Source organism: Eleutherodactylus coqui, chromosome 2 (assembly GCF_035609145.1).
Source record: "Eleutherodactylus coqui strain aEleCoq1 chromosome 2, aEleCoq1.hap1, whole genome shotgun sequence".
Lineage (NCBI taxonomy): Eukaryota > Metazoa > Chordata > Amphibia > Anura > Eleutherodactylidae > Eleutherodactylus > Eleutherodactylus coqui.
In genome coordinates this window covers 199,881,462-199,899,541 of record NC_089838.1, presented here as the reverse complement: position 1 = coordinate 199,899,541, position 18,080 = coordinate 199,881,462, and the positions used below count along the sequence as shown (strand labels likewise).

Genomic DNA, 18,080 nt, shown 5'->3' with positions numbered 1-18,080 from the left:
TGACCATGAGGTCCATGAGATTCTTAGAAAGATAAGTGATTTTTTGGCAGTTAAGTATGTCAGAATTAGCTCAATCAACAAAATGTCCAAATATCTAGCAATGACCGAATACATCTCTCTGGTCTTTGAGTTGAAAGATGAAATAAATGTTAGCTTTTGGTCATCAGAGTTCATAGGTTGTTGGGATGTCAATAGTTATTGATGGTGTGCACTTTGGCTTTAAGAATTGATCTCACATTATTGTCACAAGCCCTAAAACTGTCCCAAATCAGTTGCATGCCTTTCAAAGGCCTCATCACTGGAAAAAATCCTACACATACAAAGAAACTGCCCAACAGGAATACTGTTGACAAGTGTATGCAGCTGAGAAGACTAAGCATGGAGAAGAGAATTAACAGATTTTTATTTTTTTACAAAATACATCAGACTGGATATCAACCGCGGTGTCAACCTGAGACAAGACATTCAAAAATTCCATTTAAGTTGGACTGTATTTAAAGGGGTTCTGACATTAAAAAAAAAAAATTTTACTCACCTTACCTGGCTAGGACCGATCGCCAGGCATGTCCCCTCCAGCGGGCATCTTCTTCTGTGGCTTGTAGAAGCAGAGCAGGAGCGGTCAAAATGACCGCTTCCTGCTCTGCTCCGTCCGTCAGCCACTTCCGAGGTGAATGGACGGGCCGCCCACACCAAGCACGTCACAAGCAGTGCTTGCTGTGGGCGGCCCGTCCGTCCTTGCTGAACTCCGAGATTCTGCGCGTGCGCAGTGGAGACGCGGCCCGTCCTGACTCCTGTCAGAGGGCACCTCTCCACTGCGCATGCGCGCAATCCCGGAGCAGCACGGCTCGTGGAGGAAGAAGAGAAAGAGCGGCGCCTGCTGGGAGATGACCCTGCTGCTGACAACAACAACAGAAGAAAAGGTAAGTATGAGGTTTTTATGTTTTAGCAGCCATTAAACCGTGGGTTCCCTGTGTCCATTAGGCAGACCAGGGAACAATGGCTGCTAAAGCATAAAAACATTATTCATGTCAGAACCCCTTTAAATGTCAATTTGATGATCAGTCCATTATCATTCAGTGACTCCATGAACTGACTGAGCTCAGAAGATGTCACGGATGTACTTTATTTGCAAGTGCAAATGAGTCAGAGAGAGAGAGAGATCTCTCCAAAAACCCCAAGAATAGATGAGCAAAAGGGAGTGTACAAGACCCTCCTATCGCTGTACCTTGAACTTGTAAATAAAAGGTCTCCTTAACAATAAAGTTATGGGTAAAAACAAATTCAAGTAATCTGAGGACAAATTTACATAAATATATGTCCAGTTTTTCCTTTCTATGATGGATTTTAACTGCCCATCAGCGTGTCGGATCGATGCATAAAGAGATTCCACATCACATGTGACAAGAAGCAAGTCTTAATGTATGGTGGTAACGATTCAACCAATGGCTGTAAAACAAAGTCAATCAATTTACAAGCCGTTACATACAGGCTGTTCTTACTGGAGACAATTGGACAACCTGAGGAAATCATGGCATCTTTGTAGATCTTGAGATTTAGGTAAAATGAAGATACGACTAGACTGTTACGGTAGGAATCAAAGTGGAGTCCTGATCATCTGTCTGATTACTCTGAGGTTTCCGTTTTGATTGTGGATGCCTGTAAGGCTCAAATCTCATTTTAGAACCTTGTGCTGGGTTTCTCTCATTTTGAACACCGAGGTACTAGATTCTACCCCAATGTAGACCATGGAAGATGATGACCTCATCCTAGCCATAGGTAGATAGCTATGTTTCCATTTATAAACTCTATTGTTCTGAAAATCTGAAGAGATCACGCTGAAATATATTTTTGTTTTGGCAGCTCTGATCTTTTCCCCCTAGATCAGAAACGGATCATCAACCTCTTTCTGCCATGTTTCAAAATCACTAGCCAATAAAAATTGATTTAATCAACCACTAGAAATAGAGATATCCTGATCAGGTTCCATAATTTGCAAGTTAAATTCCATAATCAGGTAATGAAGGAATTAAGGCCCATTTACACTGGACGATTATCGGTAAAAATTGCTAATCGGCAATCGTTTTAGCGATAATCGGTGCGTGTAAATGTGCACCCATCATCAGCTTTTCGGCTGATCGCTAAAATTAGTCAAACCTAAAAATCATCCTTCACTTTTATCAGAAGTTCTCCACGGGGAGTGCTGATAGCATTGTTTCCCATGGAGAACAAAGGATCTGAGCGCATATAATAGCCTCTGGCCATTAACTGCCCTCAGGGAAGGCTTCATTTGCATACCTAATTGGTATTTAAGTAGCTGAATAGCTACTTAAATACCAATTAATTTTGATGCAAAATGATTGCTTAAAGCTGTCGCTCAAACTGTAGTTTGAGCAATCTTTGAGCGATTATCTGCTTCTGTAAATGGGCCTTTAAGCATATATGTCGCAGATCTTGATGCACTGAACAATAAATACATTATACCGTATGAGGAGAAAATCTATAATCAACAGCCCCGTGGATCGAATATTTTGCTGTAGAATTTTCAAGGAAAAATCTATTCCACCACAGCCTGGTCCTATGATGCATCAGATTAGTAAGTGAAATTTTAATAGAATCTTGTTCTGTATCATCCATGATCGTGGCCCCACCGTGAAGTACTGCCCCAGCCTGTGATAGCCAAGACGCCTTATGACTATGGAAATCCAACGAAACAAATTATACCACCTATAACGGACTAGATGCAGTACTGCAAAACTATAGTTCACCAGAACACTCGTTCAACAGTTGTTTAATCATTAACCTACTTCCATCTAATGTGTGTGGCCAGCTTTAGTTGTTTATATAACTGCTTAATGTAAATATTTTATCCTTACCATGAGAGCAATATAGTCCATGCAAAGTAACCTACAAGAACACTAATAAAATAAGGAATTTCATAAGAGAAAAAAGTCGTGCTGCTTACCCCATCACATAACGTCTGAAAATTTTGAACAGTGGTGATTCTAGAAGTGGGCAACCCCAAATCTACTTCAAGTGTGCAGTGCCAACAGTTCCAGATAAATAAGGCAAGACATCTCTGATGAATATCAACATGACTGTAATACTCTCAGCATGGTAAGGATGGATGTGGAAAGCACTTGCGCTCTTTACTCCAGAGTATGGTTGGAGACACAGCTGTGCTAGGGATTGGCTAGTCTGCAACATAGAGCAATTGGTCTGTAGGCAACAGTTTACAACCAGATCAGAGAGCCCTGAGATATAAGGTAGGTTTACTTGCACCTCATACGGTGTTAAAAATAATTATAATAATGTGTGCTGAAAGACCTGGAGTTGTTTAAGGGACTGTTGGAGGTAGAGATCTCAGATACAATGGCACCAGCAATAGCCATAGATACAATTGTATCAGGGACACCGAACAAAAGACCAGGGGCACATGCCTCAATTGTTCAGTGCTAGCAATGCTGCTGACATACACATGATCTACTTTGTGTGGAGAGGAGAAAATAATATGCCGCACACTATCACCATGTACCTTAGTGCCTTTATCCTCTGCATTCTGTTTGAAGGTCTAGCCCATGGATTTCAGTCCTTGCAGTCTGTTTTCACAGCAGAATGCACCGTGAAGTGCTTTAATGAAGGATGATGCCGGCAGTTTAGAAAGTAAGCGCAATTGTGCACCGTGACCAAATAACTGCAATAATATACAATGCATATTGTGCATTAATTACTTTATAGTAGATAAATGTAATTCTACGCCAATTTTTTTAAGTCTTTTATTAAAAATCCAAATGTAATTTTTCCACCTGAAAAGAGAAGCATTAATCTAAATGAACTACAATATTATATGAATGGAAATCTCCTTTTCCGAGAATGTTGAGAGTTTAGAAGTGTATTTTACTTCATCCTCCTTGTGCAGAATGCACTATCTTTACAACTCCCAACAGGAGAAAAATTCCCAGCCCATCCAAGGAATTAATATATGTTTATGAATACGATTTGGACTTCTCAGTCTGCAGGACAGCGTTTTTACCACCTTTTATATATCTCTCACTATTTACATCACTGGCAATATTGCAGCTGGAGCCGGGGTGTCCCGCTGTCAATGAGGTGAGCACAGTCTGTGAAATCTTACTGTGTGGAAGGATATTTCCAGTGTGGGGCAGATTTACTAATGCCTCATAAATTCAAAAGTGGACTATGGAGATATTATCAACCTGCAGACACCACCTAAGATTTTTTAAGATTCTGCCTCTTAAAAAAAAAGTTAAGCTAAATTTGTCCAACTTTGACACTGTCAATCTAAAAGCCGTGATGGCCTGACATATATAATTGGGGCTGCGGGAAACTGAAGTAGACTGGCGAAATATATTCCTTTAAAGCGGTATTGCAGGGCTTTACAAACTTCTAACCTTTCACTTCAGTCTGCCTCAGTGAAGCATTCAACAATGCCTGTTGTTTACCTTAAATGAGTGCTTGTGCTTCAATCAGAGTGTGCCCTGATTGTGAGACTTCCCCTGATGTAATGACCATGGTCAGAGACTTCTAAATTCCTGTCCTGACCATCCTGCCTCAGCCACATGAATATTTATGAGCTGGGTGGGCAGTCAGGAGCAGGCACAGTTCTAACCTCAGAAGAGGGTACTCCATGCTCAATACCACAGCCCAGCCCGTTGCCCTCTACCTCTCACTGTTGCTTCTCTGATTGCTGTGGTGCAGCAGTAGAGTGCTATCTATTCATAGATAACCCGTGTCTCCTAATCCCGGGATTAGCCAGCAAAGTGGACGACATTTCGCAAAAATCTCATCCACGCACTGCGGCAAAGCCGCATGAAAACTGACATGTGACGCGGAATTAAAGAGGTTGTCTCGCGAAGGCAAGTGGGGTTATACACTTCTGTATGGCCATATTAATGCACTTTGTAATATACATCGTGCATTAAATATGAGCCATACAGAAGTTATTCACTTACCTGCTCCGTTGCTGGCGTCCTCGTCTCCATGGCTCCGTCTAACTTCAGCATCTAATCGCCCGATTAGACGCGCTTGCGCAGAAGGGTCTTCTGCCTTCGGCTCGGTCTGGCACGAGCGGCATTCTGGCTCCGCCCCCTTCTACGCGTCATCGCTGGAATCGGCACGCGCTACCGTAGCAGAGAAGCACAGGAGGACTGTGAACAGGAAGTGCTGATGTAGGCAACCACAAAGCACAGCAGATGCTGCAGGATGAAGAGGGGAGCAGGAAAAGTAGAGGAAAGGTTATGGATGGATTTGCTGTCTAGCACTGTGAGATGATGGGACTATTTAGGAAATTGGCTTTGGTCTTGGACTACCCCTTTAAGGCTTTCCTTTTGTCATAGCTTTGGCTGTTAGGCTCACTGACAACACCCCACAGATGTTCTATAAATTGAGCCTTACAAATGCGTAGCTTGCTAGATGCAGCTACAGTACTTGTAAGATTGAACTGTTTCTGATAGAAGTTTAATGTACAGAGGTTCAACACAATGCCGAACTGATTAACCATGGCATAGTGTTTTGGAACAGCCGTTGGCATTGAGCTGATGATGATGATCACATAGTCTTCTAGGTTATATACTTTGCGACAAAAACCAAGGCTGAAAACAGCTGTCCAAAGTAACGTGAAGCAATCTGGAGTGCCCATGAGTCTGCCAGTTTTTGTAGTCTCACGTATGTTGAGCACTACTGCTGCTCCAGGTGCTTTCCACACGGCATGTTTACAGTGGGTACGACTGGATTATTCCATGAAAATCTGTTTGAGCATTTAGCAACATCCTGTGTATTTGTAGAGTGCAAGATTCCAGATTTTGCTGGGTCAGCAGTATTGAGCGCTTGCTGAGATTTTTTTTCTTTTATCCATGTTTCCACGGCAACCCTCATTGTGTTTAATGAAGGGTGAGACCAGCGAGGTGAGAAGAACCAAGGTGGAATGACTTTCTAGCTGACCAAGCATTGTAAGAATGGAGGAAATAATCATAGGCAATCCTCATATAGATCACTGATGTACTCGGTCACTTCCATTGTCTGTTCAACCATAGAAAGCAAGACCTTTCCCATTTAATTATCTTTTAACAAGGGCTGCCTATGTTCTCACATGTGACATGAGGCAAAAACCTTTTATTTTTGTGGAAACGCCATGATAGTTACAGAGGGTTTTTCTAGAAATGGTGTTTAGTGACTATAATGGTTTATTCATACTTGATCATTTTGTTGTGGCATATTTGCTTTTTCTGTAATGCTGAAAATATAGAGGATAAAAAAAGTAACAAAGCCTTATATGAACCATGCAAACATGGAACATGCTTTCTTGAATTCAACCCATTGACTCCTTTGGGATAGAAATGGTTCCCATATGGATCCGTTGGAACATGCTGAGCATTTGCATTGCATTGTTCTGAGGATTGTGTGTGTCACTATTGAGCAGCTAGACAAAATAGGAAGGAGAATGGCACTCCAAGATCAATAAGCTAGAATACACACATCTTTTAGTGAGAATAGTTTATATTATCGAACCATATGATTAGAGCCAAGGAACGTAAAAAGCAGCATCCAAAGTGCATCGGCAAGTTCCACAAACCATTTTATTCCACAGATGTGACGTTCCAGTGAAACACAACCCTTCCCATGCCTGGAAAAGGCATTGTTTATGTTAAAAGGCTATGGATGCTGCTTTCCTTTCTCTTTGGCTTTAAGGGTTTACTCACACGTCGCTGGTTTGCTGCAGATTTTGGGGCAGCTCTGCAAAATATTTCACCCTTTTAATTGAAAACAAAATACATAAAATCTGGGGTGAATCAGCAGCGTGTGAATGCACTTAGAACTGTATTCACACAGAGCAGTTTGGATGCAGTAACACCTGCACACAAAATGACATAGGCAGATTCTCACGTGTTTTTGCCACTGTTCTGATGCAACTTAATCAGAAACGCAGCAAAAGTGCATGCAGTTTTGAGTGCGGTTTCCAAACTATTGAGCAGCTGAGAGAATGGTAATGTACACATTTCTTAACCCCTTAATACTACAGGACGTACATTTGCGTTCTGGAGGTTTGTATGGAGTAGGATCAGGGGTCGATGCTGTTTCTTACAGCCGACACTGACCCACAACAGCTCTGATCAGGAGCGGCTGTTAAGTGCCCCAATTGAAGTTTAGGGGTTCCGTACGGACCCCCACTATGAGATCGCATGGTGCTGTACAGTTGTCATGGCAGTCAGGACCTTCTGAAAGCCCCCAGGACTGCCATTGCAGACTACTTATCAACCCATGCCTGCAGCGTGGCTTGACGGATCAAAGCATTGCAAATTCTTGTCACTTATAAGAACTGGAAAAATTGCAAAAGTTAGTTTTAAAAAGTTCTAGTTATTTTTTTTAAAAGTAAGAAAAACCCTTTTGCTATACTTATATATTTTTTTTAAATTAGTATTGCTGTGTCCATAAAAGCAATAGAATGCCGGCACCCCTGCAGTGATTTACAGGGAAGGTATTTAAATATAAGCCCTCCCCTGAGAATCATACCTATCTGGTGTAAAAAATAAATACTCACCTCTCTGCCGCTGCCGGGGCACAGGCGCGTCCAGTCACGTCTTCTCCCTGCACTGCTCTGAATTTCTTTCAGCAGACAGGGATTTAAAATCGCCGCTTGCTAAAAGGGCTGTATCTGATTGGCTGAGCACTCAGCCATTCATTGAATGACAGCTGAGCGCTGTGACCAATCACAAGCAGCGCTCAGCTGTCATTCAATGAATGGCTGAGCGATGCCTGTGATTGGCTGGGCGCTCAACTAATCAGATACAGCCCTTTCAGCAGGCGGGGGTTTTAAATCCCTGCCTGCTGAAAAAGATTCAGAGCAGTGCAGGGAGAAGACGCGACTGCATCCGCCCAAGCCCCGGCAGCGGCGGAGAGGTGTGTGTGTGTGTGTGTGTGTGTGTGTGTATATAAATAATTTAATAAAATTTTTTGTGTGTGTGTGTATGTATATATAATATAATTTTTTTAAACACATTCTAAGGATGATTTTTCAGAGAAGGGCTTATATTTAAAGCCCTTCCCTGAAAATCCCTGCAGGGCTTTGCCGGCAGCCCATTGCTTTCAATGGGGCTTCAGAAGTGCCGGTCCCATTGAAAGCAATGTGAGAACATCGCGATCCTCTGTCAGAGCTGTGGCAGGGAAATTCTTCAGCCTCGCGGGGAGTCCCTTTGTCACTGAACACTGTGACAGTGCTGGCACAGTATTCAGTGACAAGGGGACTCCTCGCGGAGATGAAGAAATCCTCTGTCACAGCTGTGGCAGGGGGGGTTCTTTACTCCCCGCTGGGGAATATTGACACGCACCATGAACCTATGGTACACGCATGTCCTATGTTTTGCAGGTAGTAGCATTGGCACACCTGTAAAACACAGACATGTGAACACACCATGGGGACCCAATGGGTTCTAATAAACGCTTGGTTTTGTGCGCACCTGTGTATGCACACGCTTGTCTGAAAGCACCCTCATTCACATGGACGTATATCGGCCGGGTTTTCACCCCCAGCCCATATGCACTGCCCCTCTTTGCAAGGGGAGGATGCGGGGCCGGAGCTGGTGTGCTGAGTACCCGCCCCGTGCCACTGTTTGCAATGGGAGGGACAGGGTGTAACTGAGCTCTGCCCTGTCCCGCCCCGCCCCCTGGCCGGCAGGGCAGCGTATATGGAACCAGCATAAAAAAACCCGGCCTATATACGTCCATGTGAATAAGCCCTTAACGTCAGAAAAAATACAACCCACAAATAAAGCCCTCAGACGAGTACATTGATGAATCAATATGAGAGTTATGATTTTTTTAAATTGGGGAGGTAAAATCAAAAATGAAAAAAACAAGGGCCACGTCCCTAAGGGGTTAATGAATAAAAGAAGATTCAAAAACTGAATAAATCATGAAGTCCCTGTTTTTCTTCTATTCATATCCAACGTATTGTCTCTAAATTTCATCAAGGTTTGATGTATTAAGCCCAATCAGAAGAGGCAGCTTTTCAGACTAATGTGGCCCCATGGAGGGTGCTTCTTTTATAGTTTACTGTAATATTCTTTGCCATTATAAGTCGCATTCTGTTTCTTTTGCAATGGCTTAAATCTTCAGTAAATACATGAGCGGTGCTGAGTGACTTTAGACTTGCACTGAATGTGACCATGTATGAATTGAAAATGTATCTTTTATCATGTCAGTCTGTAGTAAGCGCTACTGCTTTGGCACAATGTTGAAACGTATCCATGGTTCTACATTGTGAAGCTGTTCCAGATGAATCCACAGGTGTGCATAGTGTTGCATCATATTGTGAAAAGCACAGCAAGTTCCACCATTGTTATGTGGCCAGTGTTAGTTTGCACCTGCACTGATTATGCTCCAGTCTCTCTGCTTGTTATCACTTAATTAAATCCTCATATTAATACACAAGTGTCCCTGCTGTAAGCAGTCTTTGATGGTTCTTTCTTACTGTCTGCTGAAAGGCTGTGAGAAGCACAATGTTATCTGTGTCTGCAGCACACATGGCATGTGCAGATCACTAGTATTAGGTCTTTTTGCATAGGCCCGATGGTCAGCCGAATGTGTTTGGTCTGCCTTTGTCTACTAAAAACCATCACTTCGTTGTAGGTCTCTTCCGATCTGTGAGACTAACAAAGGTTAGCCACTTGCAACCTTATATTGTCTTGTTCTTCCTAGTATACAAGAAGCAGACACTATATATTACTACTGGCTGCTACCTGGTAATGCATATTTGAAGCATGGTAATTCATTTATCCAATATATGTCCTTTACCTGCAAATTTGTAAAGTCCATTAAGTTGTACAGATTTAGTGGCCCAGAGGGTCCTCCAGAATAGCCACACAATCATGGTCCTGTCACAGCTGCCTATGTCTTCCAGGAGGCATAGGAGGTGCCGTACATCAGAGAAACCTTGTTTCCCCCTTCTTCTTAAGCCTAAAAGCTTGGCAACAGCTAGCTGCTTATTGACTGTCTGCCATGTCCCCACTGATTGAACTCCAACCACACCCCTCTACCAGAGTCGGAAACTGCACAGTGAGCCTCTATGCAAAGGGGAAGAGCAGAGACAGAGTGCCAGAACAAGGCAGGAAGAGTTACAGAACAGTCGGCTTAGGAGGTCATCGGAGGAGGACATGTAGGAGGTGGCCAGAAGAGCGAGCAGCTTAAACATGTGATTTGTCCAGCAGGAAAGCTAGTATTCATCGGCTCCCTAGCCTGACAGCAGTGCGGCGGAGAATCTGGGACCCAGTCCACTTAAACAGTGAGCTACACAAAAACAAACCCGGTGAAGTCTAAAGGTCCACTAAAATTTCCATCTTGAACTGCATCACCAACTTTCCAGTAAGCCCAACAGTTAACTAGGCCTGTGGGAATTCTTACTGTGTCACCTCTAGAGATGGAGAAATAGAGCGTTAAAGTACTCAAGAGTTCAACTGTTTTGCACCGTGTTGTATACTGCAAGATCAATTGCTCTGTTCAAGACTGCCTTTGTTATACTCTGTTCATTACTTAAAAGCTTCAGTAAACCGTGCACTTCCCATTTACTACCAAAAAGCTACCAGGATTCATGTCAAATTATTTACCACCATTGACTATTACAGTTCTGGGTGAAGTGCTGACGTCACATAACAAACCACCGTTCATTAACAAGACTTGTATCTATTATTTGTGCCACTGTGCGCAACCGAGCAGGCACCTTGCCGCCATTATTGGGAGAGATTACGAGAGAGATTGATGGAAACAAGTTAAAGGGAACAAGTCACATTGAATATGATGGGGTCTGATCTGCCAGCAGGATGTTAGTGCAAAAGGAGCTCAGCAGATTAACCTATACAGTTGTTTGGAAAGATGCAGTAGAACTGGTAATTTATTCATTGAAATCATTGCTTTTTCGATTCCTTGAGTCCAGTGGGCGGTCCTATCAGTGACAGCTATCTCTGAATGTAACTTCATTCATATATCAGTACCGCCCAGTGGAGTCCTAAGCATTAGAAGGAGCAAGAATTTCAATGAATGAAATGCAAGTTATACTGAACCTTTATCTACGAAGCTATGCATCCCATCTATTCCACATCTGCTCTATAACACGCTGTCCATATATTGCACAGCACTTCCAAGATCACAAGGTTCCCTTTAATATTGGCAGACTATTTTCTATTTCAAGAACCTGAACTCGGTCTTGATGCTGACCCCTACATGCTGCTGTCAGTGTTCACATTACGCTGCACACCCACAGTCTGTATGATATAAACTCGGCAGCTTGTGTCAGTATCCAGGCTTAATTAGCCACTGCTGGAGAAATGCTCGACAGGTGGAAGCCAGTGACAAATGCTTGCTATAAGGGTAACACAAGGACAGGTAACACAATACACAAATATCAGCTCTAAGATACAGCCACTGCTACTGTTTTTCGCTGTTATCATCGAATTCCACCTTTTCACATAAAATAATTGTAAATTGGCCACTAATAGAAGCTGTTAAATGTGTTTTTCTGTAAATTCTGGATAGTTACTTGAATACTAAGCAATAATGTAGTGAGAATTGTCCAAGCAAGTTTAACATGGTACATACCGGTAGTAGCTTGGTATATGTAGGACGTTGCTGCTGTTTAGTACCTTAAAGGGGGTGTCTGGGTACGAACAATTCTTTTAAAAATGGATCCAAATGTATTAAAACAATAAAAGCTGTGATACCTCTTTGTCCCCCTCAATCCAGTCCTGCAAATGGTGTGGCCCTCCATGTCTTTGTTGTGAACACCTACTTTCTGACCGCTGCCATTCTTGTGGCATCACAGCACAGATCCTGGGAGCCATGATGTCAGGAGAATGGCACATGATCGCTGCAGCCTCTGATTGGCTGCAGCAGTCAGGAGGTAGCCACTTGTAAACAAAGAATGGGAAGACTGCTGGAGCACTAGCACTTCATTCAACAGGTGAATGAATGGGTGAATATCTCTGCTTTTATTGTTTTAACACATTTGAATCCATTTTAAAAAGGGACAACCTTTTAATACTTTCACTCTGTGACACGTATGTTCTAGAACTTTAACTGGTTTCAATGCTGCTTTTAATTTGATATAAAAAGTGATCCTAATTCTAACTTCAGTTAAGGATAACCACCGTGCACACCTTGAAATTACCACAATTGTGTCACCATTACACCAAACTGCATTTTGCTTTGAATTTACCTTAATTGTGGCTGTAAATTGCAATTTCACTACACCGTGTTAATGTCTGAATAGCTGTCAACTCGCTGTCCCTTTGAGGAAATAGGACTAGTCACGTGTTTGGTGAAATACCACATAAACGCTTGTACAAAATTTCATGGACTTTCCAGCTGGTGTTATTTTTTTTCTCATTTGGTTTTGTAATATCTCTGCAGAAGTATTCGCTCAAGTCTTACAAATTGAACAGCAAATAATTCCAGTTTTGCTCAACAAACCCTATGTAACTACAGTGGGCTCATGCGTCAGTCATAGAATAGATGGCCTTGTCAACAACAAGTAGATTAATACATGCCTTTATAGTTTAGGAGAGCACACCGGAGTTTGTTGTGATGGACAACATGGAGGACTATTGAAATGGTATATGGAGAGGAATTGTTAAATGTGAAGCATCTTCATGGATCCATAGGTTTTGTGTGATGTCTTGTAATGCAGGCTCCTGTTAGAGGTCTGTCAATAAGAACATACACATTTAAGGCAATTAACAGAAACAAGATTAGACTTATATATAAGCTAGTCAGCCACTACATAGGTTATATGTAGGACGGCTTGCACATAATTCTTTATTTTAAAGAAAAGTTTCTGTAAAGGGTTTTCTTTTGCATTGAAGAGGACTGGTAAAAGGATGTCTTCTGCATACGATTTCCTTCATCTATCTTTAGTCCTGTGTCCTCATTTAGGCCTCGTTCAGACGAGCGTGGTTTAGACGCTGCTACAGCAACGTTTAAACAAAACTGCTGACATGCAGTAATTCTGCGGTGAACGAGCTGCTCCATGCTCTGCGGAGCGGCCCGTTCACCTGTCTGTGCTGCGAGCAGAGTACTGCCGTGGCTCCCATAGGAGCCTGTGGTCAGCACCATGGACAGCGCCGCAGCACGGAGCTGACAGGCTAGTTGGCACTCGCTGTCCTATCTTTTTTTACCAATGCAGAATTTGCACTGGTCAAAAAAGCTCTGTGTAAGCACTTCCATAGCAACTTATTGGTTGATATAGAAGCGTGGTTTACACATTGCTGTAGCAGCATGTAAACCACACTTGTGTGAACGAGGCCTTAGGGTTTGAGCAATGCACAACATAGTAGAAGCAGCTCAGAATGCACATATATGGTGGAAATACACTGTATGTTTAACACTTGTGCTCTTTCCCACCTTTATCTTACTATCTTTTAACATCTCTGTGTATTTGTAGCATGATGTAAACACACAGGCTTTATTTTATCTTGATTCTGTCATTTTGTCCCTTCTGCAGGTACACAGCTTGAGAAACTCATGGAGGGCATGAGGAGTGAAATTGCTAGCACTCCTCCACTGGAAGGGTCTTTCCAGCCCCGGCGCGGAGATTATTGCATCTCTAAATTTGTGGATGGAGAATGGTGAGTCAGATAGCAATTCTAAACATGTGATTTCGGCGTAATCCTGTAAACATTGCTTTATATGTGAAAGTGACCCAAGCTCCAAGACACTGCTGAGAAGCTCAGACAACTGTCTGTCCTGTTTCTTAGTGATTCCATGGTTTCCCTATATACAAAAGATGGGTATTATGTATCTTGACGCCATCAGAAGCTATGAGTTTGACAAGAGGAACTCCCCTCTCGCACCCCCAGCTCCTGATCGGGTCAAGGCCCGAAGGTCCTAGCAGCACAGTGTGGATAGATTACAGCCAGCGCTGCAGCCTTACGCTGAAGCTTACTTGTCTTCTGAGGTTTACATTATTAGCTGTTAATGCTGCCATGTTTCCACTGTAAGATGGCAGCATTACCATGTTATAATGTAAACCTCAGCAGACAAGTGACCTTCAGCCTAAGGCTGCAGCGCTGGCACAAATCTATCCACTGGCTGCAGCCAGCAGTGTCTGCTCACCAGCCACACCACTCCTTCCATGTGCAGGGTAACAGCAGATGACTGATTCCCGGCAGCCGGCTGTGACCTCTGTGCCGGCTCCCTGCAGCGTTTCGGAAGCTGTCTCTCACCTCCCTGCCGCCTGGCGACTCTGAGCTGCATCCTGCAAGCCGTCTGTCACCTCCCTGGTGGCTGCCGCCTCTGCCCTCCCTGATGGACACTCACCTGCTTAGTGGTCCGAATGCAGCCGCTGTGCGCTACTTCGCCCTTGAAGAGAGGTTGCACGAAGGAGCGCGCTTCTGCCTTCAAAGCCATAGTGCCTTTGCAGGACCTGCAGCCTAACGAGCTCTGTAGCCAATCAGGTACAGGGGACATCACCCCACTGTCAATCTTGGCGCCCCCAGGACTTCCTGGTGGCGTCAAGATACAATAATACCCAAAAGATGGACATACAGTCGATACTAATCTTGGTGTAGCAAATAATTATTTTTACATTTATCTCAAAGTTTTAGCTGTTGCTCTGGAAAACGTACACACCAGTTATACTAGTTTTTGTGTTTGTTAGGTATCACCTGGAGGCCATGAATCTATTTTACATGTACTAGAGTAACACATGCTGCCATGTTGCATCATGTGCATTGAATACAGTTAACCTTACCTGAAAAGTTGTCTCCACCATGTAGTGCATTGCTGTGCATCTATAGGAAAGTTGTCATCACTCTTGGCACCACTTATTTAACACTAAACAATCTTCTGATATACAAAGCCTTTGGTGAGAGAGAGGATTGATAGGAGAGTACATACCGCTCCACCTCCCAAACCTATGTCTGCAGTTCTGTGCGGCGGTCATTGTGAGGATACAAGTCATTAATAATGAGGAAGCTTTTTTCAATACCCCTGCACACAATCTAGCTCAGCAGTGTGGAAGACGGATGAGGGATGCACTATTGCTGATCCCTTAAGACATACAGATGCTGCTTGCTTGCACTGTCAGGCTATCTAGTCCACGGTGTGATACACAACGTAGCCGTTCATTAATAGCCAGTGGTCTTAGTTCTCCATGGGTCTGTGCTTATGGAATAATTTAAATAGTCAATTCTATTACAGTTTTTATTAGTTTCTGCAACTAAGCCCAGTATTCCAACTTACTAGTCAGGTAATGGTGTTTGGCTCTAAACCGCTTCTGATGTAAAACATGATTACATGAAGGGTGCTCTCTGTGGCCCTGCTATTTTACTGTCTAGAATATGGACATACATGGGTTTTAGGAGCCTTGCATCCAGTGGATGGGAACATTGCAGACATCATACAAATGTTAGGCACTGTCAGATTCAAGCACATTTGAGGTGTGGATATTAGCGTCTATTTGGCATGGTTATTTGTTCGTGTTTAAGTTGGACAAAGGTGTCATATTTGCATTTAATGCAGTGAGGGTTTGTAAAGCTCGGGAATATCTCCTGTATACATGCATGCCCTCTATAAATTAAGCAACAATTGACATTCTAGACAGGGGTACTGAAAGGAGGGACTGCGATCCGAATCCAGACAGCAGGACGCCAACTGTCTGAACTTCAAGACCTGTAGTCATAGATGCATTTGAGGAAATAGGTTAGATCTGCTGTCAGGATCAGAACCATCGCTGAAGCCTGGCACACAAAGTCCTGTCGCTGTAAGCATCAGTACATTGTGTCCAGTAGCACCTGGAATTAAAGAGGTTACAAGAGCAGTAAGTATATATTATTGTCACGTCTGTTGCCTGAATTCCATTTAGAGACTGGTCATCTGACCTCAGACCCGGGTAGGTAAGCATTAAATAAAACCAATTGAACACTTGTCCCATACATATTGATGTTTCACGGTCTCACGTTGATATTTCACTTGCTTTAGGCCGGCTGCACACAACCAGGTTTGATTGCGCATGCGGGAGCCCACACCGCAATCCGACCCTGTGCCCAGCTGGCATTCCGCACGTACCTTCCTTTTCTGTATCTTCTCTATACTGTAGATAGTCTGCACGGTGAGCCGTTGGACATGCGCAGTACAGATTTTAAATTTTTTTAAAATCCGTTGTTCCATGTCATCACCCAGCGATAGCGTGGAATCCGTGACCTTTCCGAAATGTTATTGCGGAAGGGCCGCAGATCAGACGGTCTCCATTGACTTCAATGGAACCCGCCCATGCGGAATCCATGCAAAAATAGAACATGCTGCCATTTTCTTTGCTGTGAGCAGAAAATCGCAATTTCCACTCGTATAGAGGAAAAAGTGTTTTTCAATAGCATGTAATGGGCAGTACTTGCTGCGGAATCCGGAGGTGAGTGCCCGCTCTGGATTTCGCAAAGCAAATTAGGCTCTGTTCACACCTGCATTATTGCTTTCCTTAAAAAAAATAGAAACCACGATGTAGCACTAAGTTTGTATCACAGTGACGACGAGTAGCACCCGAAAGACCCATTGACCAATAATGTGGTCCATCAGGTTTCATCATGGTCTTTGTCATTTTGCCTGGAAATATAGCACTGCACTACTTTTTTACCAGTCAAATGTGATGGAATATGTTATGGGGGCTCTTAAAGGGGTATTCCCTCAATCTTACGTATTCCTCATAGTCCCATAGATTCCAGATTTTTTTATAAAAATGAAATTCTGTTGTCTGTTCTTTATGCACGATCAATTAACTGCACCAATCTGCACCAAATTTGCCACATGGCTAATCGGACGCTTTGGAAGTTTCAGCTCTCTAGGCCCTACCACTCTCAGCATATTCGCAAAAAATCTGAATACAAAAGCAAATATGAGCTTAAACCCAATCTAAAAACTTCCAAAGCACCTGCTTTACCTATGTGGCTAATTTGGTGCTATAAAGATGTTGGCTTCATATCGGTAACAAACAAAGTTTTAAACCATATACACAAACTGTTACATGAAATAAACCCATGCAAAGTGGGGTAATTCTTGTAGTAATTAATTATTGATTGCCTCTCATCAGTGTTCCATTTGTTTTTATTTTGTAACTACTACATCCTCCAGTAGTCATACATTTTTTGGTTGAGAATGTGTGGAGAATCATTCTTTTTCTATAGTTGATCCCTGCGCCTCTGTGTAGGAGCTGACACGTGTGCAATATCTCTGGTCCTTCTGCATATGACAGGCAAGCATAGTGTAACCCACACACTGCACTTGCCCAGGCCATTGAAGTGTTCACTTCCATTAGGTGTATTTTCGGCTGTGTTAACAGCTTCAGCTAAGTAAGGCTTCGTTCATACGAGCGCTGTTTTAGCACAGTATAGGTGCGCAAAAAATCGTGTGAACTGGCCGCTGCTCCAGGAGGAGAGAGAGAAGAAGCCTTGCAGGGCTTCGGGATTTCCCCATAGCAGGGAGAGAGCAAACGGGGCTATGGGTAATAAACCAATAGCCGCCCCGCTCTGTCTCTCCCTGCTATTGGTTAATCCGCCATAGCTCTGCTCTCTTTCCCTGCTATTGGGGATTAACTCATAGCCCCGCTCTCTCCCTGCTATGGGTTAATCCTCCCATAGCCCCGCGCTCTCTCTCTCTCCCTGCTATGGGGATTCCCAAGGAATATGCCCATAGCGCAGAGAAAGGGCGCAGGGCTATAGGGCTTCTCACAGAGATTCCCCATAGCAAATATAGAGAGCACGGGGCTAGAGGACTGATCCCTCTAGCTCCAACCCCACCTCTCTCATTCTAGGGAAGCCCTGTAACCCCACCCCATCTCTCTCCCCACTATAGGGAAATCCCTTGGGGGAGGGAGGTGGAGGGAGTCCTCCACTGCCCCCTGCTGCTGGGGAATTGCCCAGCCAGCAGGACTGGAAGAATACTCCACTGCTTATAGCAGGAGATTTAAAACCTGCTGCCCAGAAGCACATTTTAAATGTACCCCTGTAAATTCCTTTAATGCGCACAGGGATTAAGGGAACCGTCGGGGAGTCTCCTCATCCCCTGGCAACTAACAGGCGTTTACAGCG

General features: G+C 43.4%; 1 protein-coding gene across 1 annotated transcript in view; it reads left to right on the top strand.

Moving 5' to 3' along the window:
- SND1 (staphylococcal nuclease and tudor domain containing 1) overlaps window positions 1-18,080 on the top strand; it is a 572,988-nt gene that overhangs the window by 526,793 nt on the left and 28,115 nt on the right. Inside the window, exon 19 of the mRNA XM_066592191.1 lies at window positions 13,505-13,628. Coding sequence (XP_066448288.1) covers window positions 13,505-13,628 — 124 coding nt within the window. The remainder of the gene's footprint in view (window positions 1-13,504; window positions 13,629-18,080) is intronic.